Below are 20,918 nucleotides of genomic sequence, written 5' to 3'. Positions count from 1 at the left end.
CTCATATCCTGCAAAAATGACAGACCCATCCATAAGATATGTGATAAAGAGATGAGAAAATTCAGAAGCCAAAATCAATTTGCTTCTGCTTACCTTAAAGAGAGTAACCGTGACAAGTACAGACTCCCAACTTAAGGAGATAAGAGGAGAGAACTGGTTCAAAAAATGTTTTCTCCTCTAGGAAATATTGCATGCATATCTGATTCTAAACAAGTTTTAACTGATAGAATTAGTTAACTCATTCTGCATCCTTGATATAATTTCGGACATAAGAAGGGTGTTTTGCTAATTATATTATGTTGTCCTTGTGTCTTTATCTAAAAGTTCAGTTCAAACTTCAGAATGCTTTTCAACTGATAAATAATTTTGAAAATGGCATATAACTCCATAATATAAAAGGGTAATTATTGAAACAATTTTGGCACTGGCTGATTACATAATTCTATAAGCAGAAAACACAAATAAATGCTAAATTTACAGTATTTTTATATTTTAGTTAAATAATAAAAAAAAATAAGTGGACAATTCAGCCACTACTAATCATGAAATATCAGCTGGACATTTGTATACAATATTTTCCTGAGTTCCTGCACACATATCTTGCAATTTTCAGCCTCATCTGCCCTCCATTTTAAACGGTTTTGCACAAACAACTCATCTCCAGACCTATCAGTAGCATATGCACTGAGATTAATCTTCTGGAGAGAATCGGTGCATTCAACAAGATAGGCAAGAAAGTCTATGGTATATACATCGGCTCTAAAGCCAGACAACTTGACCTCTTTAAGGTTCTTATGTGGAGACATAGACGGCAATTCTAGTGCTTCCATTTCCTTGAGAGAAGCTCTTGTTGGTGAAAGCTACAAGCCACGCAAAGAAAAAATAAAATCAATTAGGACCAGGAATAGGGGAATTCAGATTGACATGTGAAAGAAATACTTACATGTAGCTCAAGTAGCTCCAAGTATGGGGCTGCACTGATTATAAAAGCCGCTACTTGGCAACATAGTCGTATTGAAGATGAATTTGCATCCAACGCCAGAGTTTTTAGATTGCTAAACACACAAAGTTCCATAAAATTACTCATATCCTGCACAGATGACAGACCCATCCATCATGTAAGCATAAGTAGCCAAAAGATAAGAAAAATCAGTACGCTCAATGAATTTGCTTCTGCTTACCTCAAAAAGAGCAACTGAGACAACCATAGATTCCAGCTTAGGGAGATAAGAGGAGAACTGGTTGAAAATAAAGTTTTTTCCTCTAGGAAATATCGGGTGCATATCTGATTTTAAACCAGTTTCAACTGATAGGCACAGGGATGCAAGCTGTGGAGCATCCTTAATACATAATCTTACCTTATAACCTCCTTCATACATGAATGACACAAGATTTGGGCCAAAAGTTCCAATTTATTTAAGTCATAACAACCCTGCAGCTTCAGTGATTTCAGCTTTAGGTGAGGAGCTGTATTCTTAGCATTAACTAGCCCACAATTATGCGTCAAATGAAAATTTTCTAGAGAGGAACAATTGTATAAAATTATGTCAAATACTTGGTCTGAAAGGTTTACAGACCTAAGTCGGAGATCTCTTAAAGACACAAAGCTTCTAACATTGGGAGAGGAACGATTTAATAACATCATCTCTTCTCGTGCAAACACATGGAGAGGAACATGATAATTGTCAAAACCTTCATGTCTAGGCCAACCACCGAAGTCGAGTTCAAGCTCAGAAACACGATTTCGAGTTGCAAAGGAAATCCATTCATCAATATGAGACTTAAATCTCTCAGACATTGGGTGCACAATCCTGAATTTATGCAACTTTCCACCATTAAATTTCTCCAAAACTTTGTTGACTCTATGCACAAGTACTTCAGTATAATAGGTTTTCTTAAGAAATCCAAAGTCAAGAATAGGGTATGATACCCATACATCAGCCCATCTCTTTGAAAGGATGCTAGTAGTTATTGCTTCCTTCAATGTTAATCTTGCCACAATATTTGACAGGAGTTCATCTGGCAAATCACTAATCCGGTCTTTCTCTTCAATTTTTTTGAATCGCTGAATTTTCCAAACACAATTGAAAAAAAAAAAAAACATAAATCATGTTGCAAAGCACAAAAATTTAATCATAATACTATCAGTTTTGTTTGTTGCAAAGAACAAAACTTTAATCATAATACTATCATTTGTTTGTTGCAAAGTATTAAACTATAACCATAATACCATCAATCGTATTGTAATTTGCAAAGCACACAACTGTTACCCTAAATTGGAATACATTGCAAAGCATCAAAATTAACCATAACCCTCGATTTTTTTTTGGGGCAACCCTCGATTTTGTTTCTAACAAAGCACAAAAATAAAACCATAATACGATAAATTAGATTCAAAGCACAAAATTGTGACCATAATACTATCAATTTTGTTGTTAAAAAACACCAATAAAAGCTAAACTGACCTTTAAATTACGAAGTAGAGGATGACCCAGAACACTTGAGTTGGCCATGCCTTTAGATTTTATACAAACTTCGATCCGGACCAATAAATTAATGCTGAAATCAAAAAGAAATTCCTCGACTTCAAATCTGATGGAAACCCCTATATTTTAGTTTTAATCTTATGTACTTTTGAAGGTTACTTGGAATTTATGTCCATTGAACTTGATTAAATAGCGAAAACATCAGGAAACTAATATAATAACAAGATAAATACTACTTGTACGATTACTAGGAAACCAAACCTATGACTAGTTTATTACGGGGTAAATCATATACTACCTGCGTTAACGGTTATCTGCAACATTTATAAAAAACGGTTGCTAACTATTAATTGCAACAAACTTATTTCTTTCCTAATTTAGTAACATTTTCTGTCAAAATGACCAAAATACCCTCACTTAAAAATTATTAGCACATAATACTACACATATCTACAACCCTAATCGAACTTAATTATCTAAGCTTTTCCTCCAAACAAATCAGATATCTTGGCAGATTTCATCTCTCTCCTCCATCTTCATCTCTCATCTTCTTCCAATTCGATCTTCCAGTTCATCGTCATCATCTCTCATTACCATCATCTTCTCAGTTCATCGTCATCATCATCTCTCATCACCATCATCTTCTCAGTTCATCGTCATCATCATCTCTCATCATCTTCTTTCGGTGGGTTCGTGGGTGGCGTGGATGGTGGTTCGTGGGTTCTGGGTGGCGTGTGGTGGTCTAGATCTCCTCCTTCATCATCAAAATCTCACTCCTCCTTCATCTAGGTTTTGTGGGTTTCGAGGGTGGATCTAGGTGTCGGTGATTGTGGGTCTGGGTTTAGGTCTAGGTTTTGTGGTGGTTGATTCTGAGGGTGGTCGGTGGCGTGGTGTTGGGTTGCGTAGGGTAGTGGGTGGCGTGGTGTTCGGTTTCGTGGTGGTGGTGGTTTAATTGTAATTAATTCATCAATTCGTGGTCGTGGTGGTTTAATTGGGGCTTTTGGGGTTTTGGTGGTTGTTGTCAGTGGATTTTGGTGGTTGTTTTCATTGGGTTTTAGTGGGTTTGGTGGTGGTTTCCAGTGGGTGCCTGGAGTTTCAGTGGGTTCGGTGGTGGTGGTGGTGGTTTACGGTAGTTTTCAGTGGGTTTGGTGGTGGTTTCCAGTGGGTGCCTGGGTTTTCAGTGGGTTCGGTGGTGGTGGTGTTTTACGTGGTGGTGGTTTACGGTGGGTTCGGCGGTGGTGGTGGTGATTCTGGGTTCTGGGTTTGGTTGTTTAGTGATTTTAATTAATTGTGGGTTTTTTTTATATTTGGATTAGTGCTTAAGTATATGCCCCTTATATTTCAATAATCATGTTTAAAAACTTTCGCCTAGGCCTCCGCAACCGGTACAATTGTTGCAAATAACCATTAACGGAGGAAGTAACTAGTTTCCTTTTTTTCTTTTTTTTTTTAAGGACAATTTCCTAAAATAAATGAACTACCGTAAATACTACGTTGTGCGTATTAAAACGTGAACACGTAAGTCGAGACATTTCTTAATAAGCAAAACGAGGCATTTAAGTAATTTTTTGCCAAGTCTGAGCTCATTTTGTACCCACAAGGGCTGAAATAGGCTCCAAAACGCTTAACGGAAGGTTTTCCAACGCGCAAATCGAGTGGACCTCATTAACGGAATTTGCTGAATAACGGCAAGGTTACCGTATGAAAACAAAATGTATATTAGGATTACAGTGTAGAAAGTGATATATGTTAGAACACAACGTAGAAAAGTGAAATTAACAGGATTACTATATAGAAAAACCCAAAAAAATAAATTTAATAATATTAATAATATTGTGGTCTTGTGGGCGTGGTTTAACAATTTCTACTTTATTATTTTTAAAAAAGGGGACCACAACATGCCTTTTTGAACTCAATCTAACATCATCAAATGTCAGAACTTTATCTAACATTTACTCGTAACTACAAAGTACGAAGTACTGAATACTTGTACTCGTACTTATTGAGTTGGATTCGGGACCACAACATGATCAAATCCTTGAAGTGTCTGTCAATGAGTTGACTCATTGTCATCAACTATCCAAAATTCCTAATACGGAAAGTTTATGACCCTTGGAGGTCACCTTACGAACACAAGAGTAATGAATTATGATGAGTTAATTTGTACTTCGTACAATGTAGTCTACCAGCTGATATGCCTGAAAAGGTTCAAGAAATTAAACTACTCGGTATAAAGTTATGTGTATAACACATGTTATTTTTATTTTAATTATTCCCATAATTGTACATTTGATTTCCATAAAATTAGAGTTGTCAAAAGCTGACCCGAACCGAAAAAATTTACCCGAAGCCGATTATTAACTGACCCGTTTGAACCCGAAAAAATGGTGACCCGAACCCGATATGACCCGACTTGAACCCAACCCTAGACCCGAGTATTTGAGACCCGAACCCGAACATGAACCGACCCGAAGATGACCCGACCTGAATATAACCCGTAAATTATTGACCTGAACCGAACCCGACCCAAACCCGTTTTAACCCGTTAAACCCGAATTTAACCCGACCAGTTACTAACCCGACTCGAATTCAACCCGACCTGTTACTAACCCGACCTATTATTAACTTGACCCAAAATTCAACCCGGTCTGTTACTAACCCAACCCGAAATCAATACGACTTGTTATTGACTCGACCCAAATTCAACTCGTATTGTTCTTAACCCATTTCGAACTCAATCTAACCTGTTATTGACCTGACCCGATTTCAAATCACCTTAAGTTCAATTTAGACACCATATCAATATATAGTTATATAGTTACGTACTCATTTCTAAATTATTTCTACTAAGAATATGATGTTCGCTACGCAAATAAGAAGATTATATTAAATGAAATTAATGACATCTTGTGTGTGTCATTTGTGTAGTTGTGTGCTTGTGCAAACGAGTTACTATGAGAAGTTCAATACATACGACTCCTTACATAGACTAATTATAGCTATTTCCTCATTTCTAAGTGTTAGAATATATTTAGCATATATTCTCTAATTATATTGTATACATCTTTATTATAGTAGATATTGACTAGCTAAATAAAGATATATACAATAATTAGAGAATATATGCTAAATATATTCTAAGTTACTCGTAAAGTCGTAACTTTGTAAGGCTAAAACTACTCTATGTACCCGAACCCGAACATGACCCGAGTTGTAAATGACCCCACCTGATTATACCCCGCAAATTATTGGCTTGAACCGAACCCGATAATGACCCGACCTGATTATAACCTGCAAATTATTGACTTGAGCCGAACCCGACTCGAACCCGAGAATGACCCTAACTCGTTTTAACCCTTAAAAACCCGAATTAAACTCGACCTATTATTTACCCGACCCGAATGTAACCCGACCCAAACCCGATAAGATGTATGACCCGACGTGACCCGACTCAACCATGACCCAACCCGAACCCGACCCGCATAGGTTACGACATTAACCCGAATTGACCTGACCCACGCTAACCCAACCCAAACCCGACCCGTTTACCCGAATTGACAGCTCTGCATAAAATCTATCTACTTTGTATATGATATATGTACGCATTATAGCAATTATTAATTAGTTTTTTGTTTTTGTTGTTCCACCCACTTCACCCTTTGGGCTAATTCGGATTCGGGCTCAGTTCTGAGTGGTTAGGTTTCAGTCCCCTCCCAATTGTTGCTGTGAGGGATCGAACACGCGGTCATCCCTACCAAGTGCAGCCTCAATCACCATTACACCAACAACCAATTAGTACAATTATTAATTAGTTAACACGAATGGGTTTAACTTTTAACCAAATCGAGTACTTTTTCTATTTAAAAATTAATGACACACACTCCTCTCTCCCCCTTTTTTTTCTTTGACGTCTACACTTTCTTACTAAACTAGTACTCCTACAGCCATGTAGTGAGGCCAGTGAACACAGAGCGAACTAATTAAACTAGTACTCCCTCCGTCTCACATAGTCACATTATAATTCTTGTTTTCATATTTTAGAGACTCAAAAAAATGTTAAGCCTCTTTCTATTTTTGGATAGTACATAAACACCATTATCCTCATTTTTTTAAATTTTATTCATTGAACTTTCTAATTTACCCTTGAATTATCCACTTACATTGTACTTTTTTCCACTCCATCTCTCTAACTTCCTTTCACAGAAGTTGCAAATCAATTACACCACTCTCATACACCTTTTGCATTTGTTCACACCAAATGTCCAATTTACCCCTACTCACATTTGATATTTATATTTTATTATCCCTCTTTTACTCTCTTTCCTATGTGTGTAGACGTGCATTGACTCAATTAAAAAAACAAAAAAAACATTATATTTTATGTTAATTTTTCTTTGTAACTAACTAAACTACTATCTCAAACAGTATAAATATTTACTTCTGACAATTCATCTATATAAAAAGAAAAAAACAGAAACTAAAATTACAAAGATCAAAAGCAAAAACAAACACAAAAGTGCGTTGGGAAGAGCGATTTTATCGGAGAAGAAAAGCAAAAACTCAAAACTAATGGCTGACTTAATAATACTCGATGGTATGATTACTTAGTTTGAATTCATTTTCTTTGCGTTTAGTAATTCTTTGCTTTTTATCTTGTTAATACAAAACTGAAGAATTGAATTGTAAAGAATACTACACAGATTTACACACTCTAACAAATTTCTTGAAAGTAAAATGTTTCTTAAGCATACTCCGTATTAACTAAAATCTTTGATTAATGCATTGATTAACTAACATCTTTGATTAATGCATTGATTAACTAAAATCTTTGATTAATGCATTGATTAACTAAAATCTTTGATTAATGCATTGAAGACACATCAAAAGAATTTCACCCACTGCAAGTTAATCAGCTTCAAGGACCTAAAGGAGCATACACTATCAAGAAAATCAGAAATGGGTATTACATTCGTCTAGATATGCCGGGGGTTAATGCAAATGACTTGGTAGTCGAAAAGAACCAACACCGCAAGGAGGTCTATTTTCGAGGTATTGCGAAACGGGTTTTACACAACCTCATATCCAAGAAAGACCTCGAGAGGCATTATGCAGTTACCATTAAGATCTACGAATGCTCTGATTTCAGTGAAGTACTAGTTGATCAGAAATTAATTGATGGAGTATGTAGAATATTGATTGTTGGGGTTAAAAGTGCTTCAGTTATGTTTCGTAGACCTAAGGTTGTAAATGTTTCTGGTTCACCTGAAGCTGCTCAGTACAATCATCATCCGTATAGTTTCAAAATTGGTATGACGTAAGACTTTTTTTTTAAAAATAAATTGTTTATTTATTAATTTAAAAATTTAGATTTGACAACAGATGTTTAAATATTAATCATTGCATGCAGATGGAATCAGTGCAGAGACTGATGAGCATATCCCTGACTGCAAGTGTGGTTGCTTGGGAATCGCTAAGCTCAGATTTTATACTGGTATGGTGTTGATAATAATAATAATAATAATAATTAATATAATAATAAAATTAAAATTTTCATAAATCTATTTATCCTAATCCTAATGAATAAATTAAGCTGTAATGGTGGTGCACAATGCAGGGCCATGGAGCGAAGAGGATGGTCGTATATACCCGTACATAGATCCTGAGAAGAGCGCATTTGAAACAGAGTTCATACCCGCTGAAGACGGGTCAGGAGACTATTACCTATACAGTCGCATTGACATGCCAGGCTGCAAAAAACAAAATAGAAACCTGTACTTGGCTAATGATCGTACCTTAAAATTTGTATGCCACTCTTCTGATTTGTCTGAAATCGATGACAAGTTTCGATTTGATGACGCTGGAGGAAGGAGGAGTTATTGTTGTCAGATTAATTTGATTTGTGACCTCGGCGATCAAAGGTGCTGTTCCTTCAGTCAAGCCTCCAAACTAGTATTTCATCATGCAGGGGTATTGAGAACAATAATCAGAATTGAAAAAAACATGCCCTTCAAAAAGCAAAAGCTCAACCTTGAGAACGATTTAACAGGTATCTTTCTACATGTGGATCCGGTGCAAATAGCACTACCTGATGCAGCAAGTTTTGACTCTACCCAGGAAGAACAGGTTATAAGTCTTGCCACCACTAGGGAAGAACAGGTGAACAGGTTACGACAAAAATATAGTGTGTTTGAATGTTGCCCTTGTTGATCATTGTGTTAATTATGGGTAACTTATGTTTTTATGCAGGAAAAAGAGAGGAGAATTCAGGAACTCATTAAAGCTAATATTAAAGAGGGAATAGTGCGTAGTTTACGATGGGCCACTCCTGAAGAAATGAATATTGCAATGCAAGTAACTTCAAAGTTGCTCATGGCAAATGAGGCCATGAGACTATCTCAAGAAGAAATACCTGATGCAGCAAGTCTTGACTCTACCCTGGAAGAACAGGTAATAAATCTTGCCACCACTATGGAAGAACAGGTTACAACAAAAATATTGTGTGTTTGAATGTTGCCCTTGTCGATCAGTGTGTTGATTATGAGTAACTAATGTTTTTATGCAGGAAAAAGAGGAGATAATTCAGGAGCTCATTTATGCATCTCAGAAAAATATGGAAACTTCATTAAAATTTTATGTTGAAGCAAAGGAACTTCTAGCAGCCCACAGAATGTGCATGATTCGAAGTGAAGATGACAAAAAAACTGTAGAGAAAAATAACATGGAGTACGATTATGTTCTGATCCCAGCTAGTAAAGAGACTGCAACTATTGTAAAAAGCTATTTACCAGAGGAAGATAATTCCACCAACGAAGCAAAAGCTACTAAAGAAGAGAATGCGCCCAAAGAAAAGAAGAGGGAGATCATACTCTATGTTCCAAGGGTGTAGGAGCGGTGATTATCAAAGTGGGATGTGGAGATAAGTATGATAGACTATAGCTTTATGTGATCTACTTACTTGGTTCATATATCTTAGTTGAAATTGTTAATGCTACTGAGATTAGTAAGATAATTCCTTCAACACAGCATAAAGAATGCATTTACATCAGGGTGTTTACATTTACATCTAAATTGTTATGCTATTGTAAAGTCATTTACATACAACTAAGAAGAACTAACAGCAAGGCAATCATAATCACTGGTAAAAATTGGTGTATACATATTTGCAAATCCACTCACATGTCTTTACAAATATACAATCCGTAAATCTGTATATATAATTATCCAAGCAGGGTAAGACCATTATGGTATGGAAATAAAAGAATGGAGTTAGCATAACTAAACTTTTCTGAGGGGTTTGCAAGCAGAACAAACATGTACGAGTAACTTGGATGAACCTTTGACTATTTAAAACTTTTTAATTACCTTGTTTCTGAAATAGGGGAATTGTAAACACTTACAGGCCAAAATTGCACATCTGCACGAATTCCATGTCATTATCCACATACTTGCTCCATAGCTCCTTCTATTGATTCATTTTCAATATCAAGCCAAGGCTTCATGCTCCCACTAAAATGCATGACTGCTGCATTAGTAATTCTCACACTAGGATTATAACCAATCCCAAGGACATGTCAGGATTTGTCAAATGTCTTTGTTTTCGAGTAGAATGTAGCCAAGCAAGCTGGAAGGGTTCCTTGCTGTCACATGATATGGTCTTCATTCTAGAAAACATCATGTGAGCAATGAAGTCAAAAGAGGATCCAGCTCAAGACACTTGAGCATTAGCATAGAAATATAAATATTGAAGTAAAATACACAAAGCTCAGAAGGGAGACATAATCATACCAAGTTCTGCCAGTAATACTAATGGTACTGCTCTGTGCATTTCTCACGCCTCCAAGCTAAGCATCCGACCAAATATGTTCATCCCATAAGCCCATGCACACTTGCACAGGCTTTGGGGTTGAAGTCCTCCCGAATTAGATTATGAAAGAAGTTCAAGTACTATGAGTACCCATGGAAGGACCCAAAGTAACTCTCAACAGCACCATTCACCTTACCATCTAGATCAATGTTCCATAAATCAGTCAAATCTTTCTGAACCTCAACATCACCGTCCAAAAGCACAATATGGTGCAGGTCAGGATACATCTGGGGCAAGTAAAATCAGAAATGATTGAGCATCGGCAACTACTTGGTATCTTTAGTAGCATTTAATGCCTGGTTCTCAGAGTCATGAGTTTGTGACTTTGCTGATTCAACCAGTCTAAGCAATGGTCCATAAGATGGGTTCGCTTTGTCTGGTCTTTTTTTTTTTTTTTGGCTGGTCTTGTTGGTGAATGCTTATCCTCAGACACTGAAAGTCTTCCATTGGTTTCACTTCAACATGGGCTCCCCCTGTGCAAAGTCTCATCTTGAACCAAACCTTCATTGCCGCAACAATCTTCCTATCTATCACCACATGGAAAACATGCTTCCATGGCTCTTTTGCATTCTTCACCACTGAATACATAACAACTGATACAGCAATGACAATCTCTGAGTATATCGCATAATGATACAAGGTTGGGTCCTCAAAACTCAGGTTTCGGCTCTTCATCCTGATACTTGGGCAAATCTCTCTACAACAAACCTCAAGCAAGAGAATGCTAACTTTTAGGCACAGATTTCGCAGCAATGTAGCTTGTAATTGCACCGTTCGTTTTTCGCTTTAACAAACTGCTCATAAACATTGTGGTGCAATTTAATTGATTGTCATACGACTCTTTCACTTCAGCAATCAATCATCAACCTTGCAACCTTCACTTCCTTCTCAAATTGCCTCAAGACATCCTCATCCACAGTGCCTTTAGTCTCAAACAAAGCAGCACAGCAAGCTAGTTTAGACAACGTATTTTTAAAAATTCTGGGCTAACTCATCAAAAAACTTTAGCTACCCCGAGTTTCAGCTGTTGTGCATAGGCAGCATAGGCATTAATTAACAAGCATGAAATGATCACGGGCTTGTTTGTAAATCAAGTCCAGCCTAGTTCTCAGCGGATCTAACTTCAAAGCTAAAAATGACCGATGAATAAATGCAATCCAATTGTTGGCAATTCCAGTTTCAGCCACCAAATCATAAGAAAAAATCCAATTCCAATCTCCATAATCTGTACAAATTCCAACAGCCACCAATTTATCTAGCCGCGATAATAAAACATACAGGAGACGAGAGCAAGCTAGGTTCATGTTTATCCTACAAAACTACATACCATTTTCACATCAAAATTCCACTCCCTCCATTAATCCATTCTAAACTATAGGAGAGAAAACAATTAAACAAACCCTAACATTCCCCTTAAACAAATCTATCCAGCAATTTTTTCCAAATATTCCTCAAACACATTCTACTGCAAAATCCCACCCATTAACAGAGAACAAGCTCAGTCTTCATAGTCAGTTCAATGTACACTATTTAAAAGAAAAGAAACTCAATTTCAATTAAATGAATTATTTTCCCTACATAATCACTCACTACTGTCTAAATTAACAGAATCTGATTCTAAAAAAGTAAAAAAAAATTTAAAAAAAAAAACAAAATCCAACAAATTCAATGAGCTAATAAAATCATGTAACAAGCACAAAAACAGCATCATAAATCATAAAATCAATAAGAACAATAAAAAAAGGCAGCAACTTTCAAGAGTAAAGAAAACATACAGGATCTGAAGAAGATGGATAAGAAGATGTGAAGAAGAGTTAAGAGTAGCAAGGAAGAGGAGAGAGAATATGACGGAATATCGGGTATGACATTATGCTTCGTATACCCATCAAACCCGACCCGGACCCACCTCTTCCTCCTCTCTCAGCAACCGCCATTGTTGCACTTCTTCAGAGATCTCAATATACCCTTTTCAATGGATGATTCAAACCCGAATTTCAGAATCTGGGTTTTTGCAATTATCAGAGAAAAGGTGTATTTGAGTGTAAAATGAGAGTGAGAGTGAAGAAGATGATTTTGGGTTTGGGGAATTTTTTGACGGAAATTTTAAAATTATTTTTTCTCAATCGATCATTCGATCTACCATGTCGGTAGTGGTTGTTGTTATTTACTTATTTAGAAGAAATTATAGTGTTTCTCAACATCAATTAGCGGTTTTTGAGTTCCTTTTTTTTGAAGAAAAAAAAAAAGAGTAACGGTTATGAGAAATTAGGATGTTGATACGTTATACGGGTGAAATTTTCAAATTTGGCTTACTCGAATCTAGATGGTCAGACCTTATTTTTTTGGATTTTCGGCTAGACCTAGGGGTGCTAATTGAGTTGAGTAGCTCGCGAGCAACTCGAACTTAACTCGGTCAAAAATTTGACTTCAGTTGGCTGACTCATGTTCAGCTCGACTCAAGACGTTAACGAGCATGAATTTAAAGGCAAGCTCTGACTCGACTCGATAGGCTCGTGAGCAACTTGATAATATATTTTTAGAAATATAAAATTTAAACACGGTTTTCATGATTAAAAAAATTTGACACTTAATAAGAGTTTTATTTATATCATCAAAAAATTAATGAGTAAAGTTCTAATAATAGATAAATAAAAAGAAAACTTATATAAAGTGGGAAAAAACAAAGGCATAGATATAATTTTACATTGACCAAAACCTTAATGAGCATATCGCGAGCTACTAGACGATACGAGTACTAATGTGCTTAGCGAGTAGCGAACACGAGTTGAGCCCATGTAAAAAAAATTCGAGTTGAGTCGAGCACCCTTCAACTCGTGATCGACTCACTCGATTAGCACCCCCTACTTAGGCCGAATATGCATTATCTATGTTTTTTAGTTTACCCCAAATGCTTGAATTGATTTGGCCTATATTCATGACATAATTATAAAAAATAAAAAAAAAAAAAAAATTATTGTCAAAACTCATTATAACGAATATATAATCGTTTTACTCTATGTGAAACTAGTGGAAGTTAATGTTTAAAGGTAGCAAATACGAATATAATCTAGTATAATAAGAATAATAACGTCTAAAATGAATGTTTCAAGCTGGAAAATTAAGGTAATTGGTCACAGCCTTTTATGTTAGCACATAATTTATGGTGCAAAACTGTCTTGAATTGCAGCACACAATACCTGGAAATTTCAGCATAGACATGGAAGGCAATTCCAGTGCATAGTTCATTGTTAAACCACTACACTTACTACTAATCAAGTCAAGAGAATACCATTCAGCATTCACATGCAAACCGAATGCAGGATTAGGGGTCAGATTGAAATGTGAAATAAATACTTGCATATAGCTCAAGTACCTCCAAGTAGTGATTATAAAAGCAGCTACTTGGCAGCACAGTCGTCGTATTGAAGATGCAAGAAATCCATCCAACACCAGATTTTTGTAGATTTCTGAATACACAGTTGAGTAATAAGATTACTCATATCCTGCAAAAATGACAGACCCATCCATAAGATATGTGATAAAGAGATGAGAAAATTCAGAAGCCAAAATCAATTTGCTTCTGCTTACCTTAAAGAGAGTAACCGTGACAAGTACAGACTCCCAACTTAAGGAGATAAGAGGAGAGAACTGGTTCAAAAAAATGTTTTCTCCTCTAGGAAATATTGCATGCATATCTGATTCTAAACAAGTTTTAACTGATAGAATTAGTTAACTCATTCTGCATCCTTGATATAATTTCGGACATAAGAAGGGTGTTTTGCTAATTATATTATGTTGTCCTTGTGTCTTTATCTAAAAGTTCAGTTCAAACTTCAGAATGCTTTTCAACTGATAAATAATTTTGAAAATGGCATATAACTCCATAATATAAAAGGGTAATTATTGAAACAATTTTGGCACTGGCTGATTACATAATTCTATAAGCAGAAAACACAAATAAATGCTAAATTTACAGTATTTTTATATTTTAGTTAAATAATAAAAAAAAAATAAGTGGACAATTCAGCCACTACTAATCATGAAATATCAGCTGGACATTTGTATACAATATTTTCCTGAGTTCCTGCACACATATCTTGCAATTTTCAGCCTCATCTGCCCTCCATTTTAAACGGTTTTGCACAAACAACTCATCTCCAGACCTATCAGTAGCATATGCACTGAGATTAATCTTCTGGAGAGAATCGGTGCATTCAACAAGATAGGCAAGAAAGTCTATGGTATATACATCGGCTCTAAAGCCAGACAACTTGACCTCTTTAAGGTTCTTATGTGGAGACATAGACGGCAATTCTAGTGCTTCCATTTCCTTGAGAGAAGCTCTTGTTGGTGAAAGCTACAAGCCACGCAAAGAAAAAATAAAATCAATTAGGACCAGGAATAGGGGAATTCAGATTGACATGTGAAAGAAATACTTACATGTAGCTCAAGTAGCTCCAAGTATGGGGCTGCACTGATTATAAAAGCCGCTACTTGGCAACATAGTCGTATTGAAGATGAATTTGCATCCAACGCCAGAGTTTTTAGATTGCTAAACACACAAAGTTCCATAAAATTACTCATATCCTGCACAGATGACAGACCCATCCATCATGTAAGCATAAGTAGCCAAAAGATAAGAAAAATCAGTACGCTCAATGAATTTGCTTCTGCTTACCTCAAAAAGAGCAACTGAGACAACCATAGATTCCAGCTTAGGGAGATAAGAGGAGAACTGGTTGAAAATAAAGTTTTTTCCTCTAGGAAATATCGGGTGCATATCTGATTTTAAACCAGTTTCAACTGATAGGCACAGGGATGCAAGCTGTGGAGCATCCTTAATACATAATCTTACCTTATAACCTCCTTCATACATGAATGACACAAGATTTGGGGCCAAAAGTTCCAATTTATTTAAGTCATAACAACCCTGCAGCTTCAGTGATTTCAGCTTTAGGTGAGGAGCTGTATTCTTAGCATTAACTAGCCCACAATTATGCGTCAAATGAAAATTTTCTAGAGAGGAACAATTGTATAAAATTATGTCAAATACTTGGTCTGAAAGGTTTACAGACCTAAGTCGGAGATCTCTTAAAGACACAAAGCTTCTAACATTGGGAGAGGAACGATTTAATAACATCATCTCTTCTCGTGCAAACACATGGAGAGGAACATGATAATTGTCAAAACCTTCATGTCTAGGCCAACCACCGAAGTCGAGTTCAAGCTCAGAAACACGATTTCGAGTTGCAAAGGAAATCCATTCATCAATATGAGACTTAAATCTCTCAGACATTGGTGCACAATCCTGAATTTATGCAACTTTCCACCATTAAATTTCTCCAAAACTTTGTTGACTCTATGCACAAGTACTTCAGTATAATAGGTTTTCTTAAGAAATCCAAAGTCAAGAATAGGGTATGATACCCATACATCAGCCCATCTCTTTGAAAGGATGCTAGTAGTTATTGCTTCCTTCAATGTTAATCTTGCCACAATATTTGACAGGAGTTCATCTGGCAAATCACTAATCCGGTCTTTCTCTTCAATTTTTTTGAATCGCTGAATTTTCCAAACACAATTGAAAAAAAAAAAAACATAAATCATGTTGCAAAGCACAAAAATTTAATCATAATACTATCAGTTTTGTTTGTTGCAAAGAACAAAACTTTAATCATAATACTATCATTTGTTTGTTGCAAAGTATTAAACTATAACCATAATACCATCAATCGTATTGTAATTTGCAAAGCACACAACTGTTACCCTAAATTGGAATACATTGCAAAGCATCAAAATTAACCATAACCCTCGATTTTTTTTGGGGCAACCCTCGATTTTGTTTCTAACAAAGCACAAAAATAAAAACCATAATACGATAAATTAGATTCAAAGCACAAAATTGTGACCATAATACTATCAATTTTGTTGTTAAAAAAACACCAATAAAAGCTAAACTGACCTTTAAATTACGAAGTAGAGGATGACCCAGAACACTTGAGTTGGCCATGCCTTTAGATTTTATACAAACTTCGATCCGGACCAATAAATTAATGCTGAAATCAAAAAGAAATTCCTCGACTTCAAATCTGATGGAAACCCCTATATTTTAGTTTTAATCTTATGTACTTTTGAAGGTTACTTGGAATTTATGTCCATTGAACTTGATTAAATAGCGAAAACATCAGGAAACTAATATAATAACAAGATAAATACTACTTGTACGATTACTAGGAAACCAAACCTATGACTAGTTTATTACGGGGTAAATCATATACTACCTGCGTTAACGGTTATCTGCAACATTTATAAAAAACGGTTGCTAACTATTAATTGCAACAAACTTATTTCTTTCCTAATTTAGTAACATTTTCTGTCAAAATGACCAAAATACCCTCACTTAAAAATTATTAGCACATAATACTACACATATCTACAACCCTAATCGAACTTAATTATCTAAGCTTTTCCTCCAAACAAATCAGATATCTTGGCAGATTTCATCTCTCTCCTCCATCTTCATCTCTCATCTTCTTCCAATTCGATCTTCCAGTTCATCGTCATCATCTCTCATTACCATCATCTTCTCAGTTCATCGTCATCATCATCTCTCATCACCATCATCTTCTCAGTTCATCGTCATCATCATCTCTCATCATCTTCTTTCGGTGGGTTCGTGGGTGCGTGGATGGTGGTTCGTGGGTTCTGGGTGGCGTGTGGTGGTCTAGATCTCCTCCTTCATCATCAAAATCTCACTCCTCCTTCATCTAGGTTTTGTGGGTTTCGAGGGTGGATCTAGGTGTCGGTGATTGTGGGTCTGGGTTTAGGTCTAGGTTTTGTGGTGGTTGATTCTGAGGGTGGTCGGTGGCGTGGTGTTGGGTTGCGTAGGGTAGTGGGTGGCGTGGTGTTCGGTTTCGTGGTGGTGGTGGTTTAATTGTAATTAATTCATCAATTCGTGGTCGTGGTGGTTTAATTGGGGCTTTTGGGGTTTTGGTGGTTGTTGTCAGTGGATTTTGGTGGTTGTTTTCATTGGGTTTTAGTGGGTTTGGTGGTGGTTTCCAGTGGGTGCCTGGAGTTTCAGTGGGTTCGGTGGTGGTGGTGGTGGTTTACGGTAGTTTTCAGTGGGTTTGGTGGTGGTTTCCAGTGGGTGCCTGGGTTTTCAGTGGGTTCGGTGGTGGTGGTGTTTTACGTGGTGGTGGTTTACGGTGGGTTCGGCGGTGGTGGTGGTGATTCTGGGTTCTGGGTTTGGTTGTTTAGTGATTTTAATTAATTGTGGGTTTTTTTTATATTTGGATTAGTGCTTAAGTATATGCCCCTTATATTTCAATAATCATGTTTAAAAACTTTCGCCTAGGCCTCCGCAACCGGTACAATTGTTGCAAATAACCATTAACGGAGGAAGTAACTAGTTTCCTTTTTTTCTTTTTTTTTTAAGGACAATTTCCTAAAATAAATGAACTACCGTAAATACTACGTTGTGCGTATTAAAACGTGAACACGTAAGTCGAGACATTTCTTAATAAGCAAAACGAGGCATTTAAGTAATTTTTTGCCAAGTCTGAGCTCATTTTGTACCCACAAGGGCTGAAATAGGCTCCAAAACGCTTAACGGAAGGTTTTCCAACGCGCAAATCGAGTGGACCTCATTAACGGAATTTGCTGAATAACGGCAAGGTTACCGTATGAAAACAAAATGTATATTAGGATTACAGTGTAGAAAGTGATATATGTTAGAACACAACGTAGAAAAGTGAAATTAACAGGATTACTATATAGAAAAACCCAAAAAAATAAATTTAATAATATTAATAATATTGTGGTCTTGTGGGCGTGGTTTAACAATTTCTACTTTATTATTTTTAAAAAAGGGGACCACAACATGCCTTTTTGAACTCAATCTAACATCATCAAATGTCAGAACTTTATCTAACATTTACTCGTAACTACAAAGTACGAAGTACTGAATACTTGTACTCGTACTTATTGAGTTGGATTCGGGACCACAACATGATCAAATCCTTGAAGTGTCTGTCAATGAGTTGACTCATTGTCATCAACTATCCAAAATTCCTAATACGGAAAGTTTATGACCCTTGGAGGTCACCTTACGAACACAAGAGTAATGAATTATGATGAGTTAATTTGTACTTCGTACAATGTAGTCTACCAGCTGATATGCCTGAAAAGGTTCAAGAAATTAAACTACTCGGTATAAAGTTATGTGTATAACACATGTTATTTTTATTTTAATTATTCCCATAATTGTACATTTGATTTCCATAAAATTAGAGTTGTCAAAAGCTGACCCGAACCGAAAAAATTTACCCGAAGCCGATTATTAACTGACCCGTTTGAACCCGAAAAAATGGTGACCCGAACCCGATATGACCCGACTTGAACCCAACCCTAGACCCGAGTATTTGAGACCCGAACCCGAACATGAACCGACCCGAAGATGACCCGACCTGAATATAACCCGTAAATTATTGACCTGAACCGAACCCGACCCAAACCCGTTTTAACCCGTTAAACCCGAATTTAACCCGACCAGTTACTAACCCGACTCGAATTCAACCCGACCTGTTACTAACCCGACCTATTATTAACTTGACCCAAAATTCAACCCGGTCTGTTACTAACCCAACCCGAAATCAATACGACTTGTTATTGACTCGACCCAAATTCAACTCGTATTGTTCTTAACCCATTTCGAACTCAATCTAACCTGTTATTGACCTGACCCGATTTCAAATCACCTTAAGTTCAATTTAGACACCATATCAATATATAGTTATATAGTTACGTACTCATTTCTAAATTATTTCTACTAAGAATATGATGTTCGCTACGCAAATAAGAAGATTATATTAAATGAAATTAATGACATCTTGTGTGTGTCATTTGTGTAGTTGTGTGCTTGTGCAAACGAGTTACTATGAGAAGTTCAATACATACGACTCCTTACATAGACTAATTATAGCTATTTCCTCATTTCTAAGTGTTAGAATATATTTAGCATATATTCTCTAATTATATTGTATACATCTTTATTATAGTAGATATTGACTAGCTAAATAAAGATATATACAATAATTAGAGAATATATGCTAAATATATTCTAAGTTACTCGTAAAGTCGTAACTTTGTAAGGCTAAAACTACTCTATGTACCCGAACCCGAACATGACCCGAGTTGTAAATGACCCCACCTGATTATACCCCGCAAATTATTGGCTTGAACCGAACCCGATAATGACCCGACCTGATTATAACCTGCAAATTATTGACTTGAGCCGAACCCGACTCGAACCCGAGAATGACCCTAACTCGTTTTAACCCTTAAAAACCCGAATTAAACTCGACCTATTATTTACCCGACCCGAATGTAACCCGACCCAAACCCGATAAGATGTATGACCCGACGTGACCCGACTCAACCATGACCCAACCCGAACCCGACCCGCATAGGTTACGACATTAACCCGAATTGACCTGACCCACGCTAACCCAACCCAAACCCGACCCGTTTACCCGAATTGACAGCTCTGCATAAAATCTATCTACTTTGTATATGATATATGTACGCATTATAGCAATTATTAATTAGTTTTTTGTTTTTGTTGTTCCACCCACTTCACCCTTTGGGCTAATTCGGATTCGGGCTCAGTTCTGAGTGGTTAGGTTTCAGTCCCCTCCCAATTGTTGCTGTGAGGGATCGAACACGCGGTCATCCCTACCAAGTGCAGCCTCAATCACCATTACACCAACAACCAATTAGTACAATTATTAATTAGTTAACACGAATGGGTTTAACTTTTAACCAAATCGAGTACTTTTTTCTATTTAAAAATTAATGACACACACTCCTCTCTCCCCCCTTTTTTTTCTTTGACGTCTACACTTTCTTACTAAACTAGTACTCCTACAGCCATGTAGTGAGGCCAGTGAACACAGAGCGAACTAATTAAACTAGTACTCCCTCCGTCTCACATAGTCACATTATAATTCTTGTTTTCATATTTTAGAGACTCAAAAAATGTTAAGCCTCTTTCTATTTTTGGATAGTACATAAACACCATTATCCTCATTTTTTTAAATTTTATTCATTGAACTTTCTAATTTACCCTTGAATTATCCACTTACATTGTACTTTTTTCCACTCCATCTCTCTAACTTCCTTTCACAGAAGTTGCAAATCAATTACACCACTCTCATACACCTTTTGCATTTGTTCACACCAAATGTCCAATTTACCCCTACTCACATTTGATATTTATATTTTATTATCCTCTTTTACTCTCTTTCCTATGTGTGTAGACGTGCATTGACTCAATTAAAAAAAACAAAAAAACATTATATTTTATGTTAATTTTTCTTTGTAACTAACTAAAACTACTATCTCAAACAGTATAAATATTTACTTCTGACAATTCATCTATATAAAAAGAAAAAAACAGAAACTAAAATTACAAAGATCAAAAGCAAAAACAAACACAAAAGTGCGTTGGGAAGAGCGATTTTATCGGAGAAGAAAAGCAAAAACTCAAAACTAATGGCTGACTTAATAAT

At 36.3% G+C, this 20,918-nt stretch overlaps 3 protein-coding genes and 1 pseudogene across 3 annotated transcripts; all 4 read right to left on the bottom strand.

Moving 5' to 3' along the window:
• Positions 1-525: 525 nt before the first annotated feature.
• On the bottom strand, positions 526-1,392 carry LOC110703783. The gene is made up of 3 exons (XM_021881564.1): positions 1,182-1,392; positions 944-1,090; positions 526-860 (listed from the first exon to the last, which is right to left on the bottom strand). The coding sequence occupies exons 1-3, from the start codon at positions 1,377-1,379 to the stop codon at positions 537-539; spliced, it is 669 nt and encodes a 222-aa protein (XP_021737256.1). The 5' UTR covers positions 1,380-1,392; the 3' UTR covers positions 526-536.
• A 29-nt stretch (positions 1,393-1,421) lies between these two features.
• Positions 1,422-6,092, bottom strand: LOC110703775 (F-box/FBD/LRR-repeat protein At5g22660-like). Its single transcript, XM_021881561.1, has 3 exons — positions 6,036-6,092; positions 1,578-2,065; positions 1,422-1,467 (listed from the first exon to the last, which is right to left on the bottom strand). The coding sequence occupies exons 1-3, from the start codon at positions 6,090-6,092 to the stop codon at positions 1,422-1,424; spliced, it is 591 nt and encodes a 196-aa protein (XP_021737253.1).
• Positions 6,093-9,088: 2,996 nt separating this feature from the next.
• LOC110703782 lies at positions 9,089-11,757 on the bottom strand (annotated as a pseudogene).
• A 2,477-nt stretch (positions 11,758-14,234) lies between these two features.
• LOC110703781 lies at positions 14,235-15,646 on the bottom strand. The gene is made up of 3 exons (XM_021881563.1): positions 15,029-15,646; positions 14,791-14,937; positions 14,235-14,707 (listed from the first exon to the last, which is right to left on the bottom strand). The coding sequence occupies exons 1-3, from the start codon at positions 15,644-15,646 to the stop codon at positions 14,384-14,386; spliced, it is 1,089 nt and encodes a 362-aa protein (XP_021737255.1). The 3' UTR covers positions 14,235-14,383.
• Positions 15,647-20,918: the final 5,272 nt, after the last annotated feature.

The sequence above is a fragment of the Chenopodium quinoa genome, unplaced genomic scaffold (genome assembly GCF_001683475.1).
Source record: "Chenopodium quinoa cultivar QQ74 unplaced genomic scaffold, ASM168347v1, whole genome shotgun sequence".
Lineage (NCBI taxonomy): Eukaryota > Viridiplantae > Streptophyta > Magnoliopsida > Caryophyllales > Amaranthaceae > Chenopodium > Chenopodium quinoa.
Note: the sequence above shows the minus strand (reverse complement) of the source record. Positions and strands in the feature narration are given on the sequence as shown.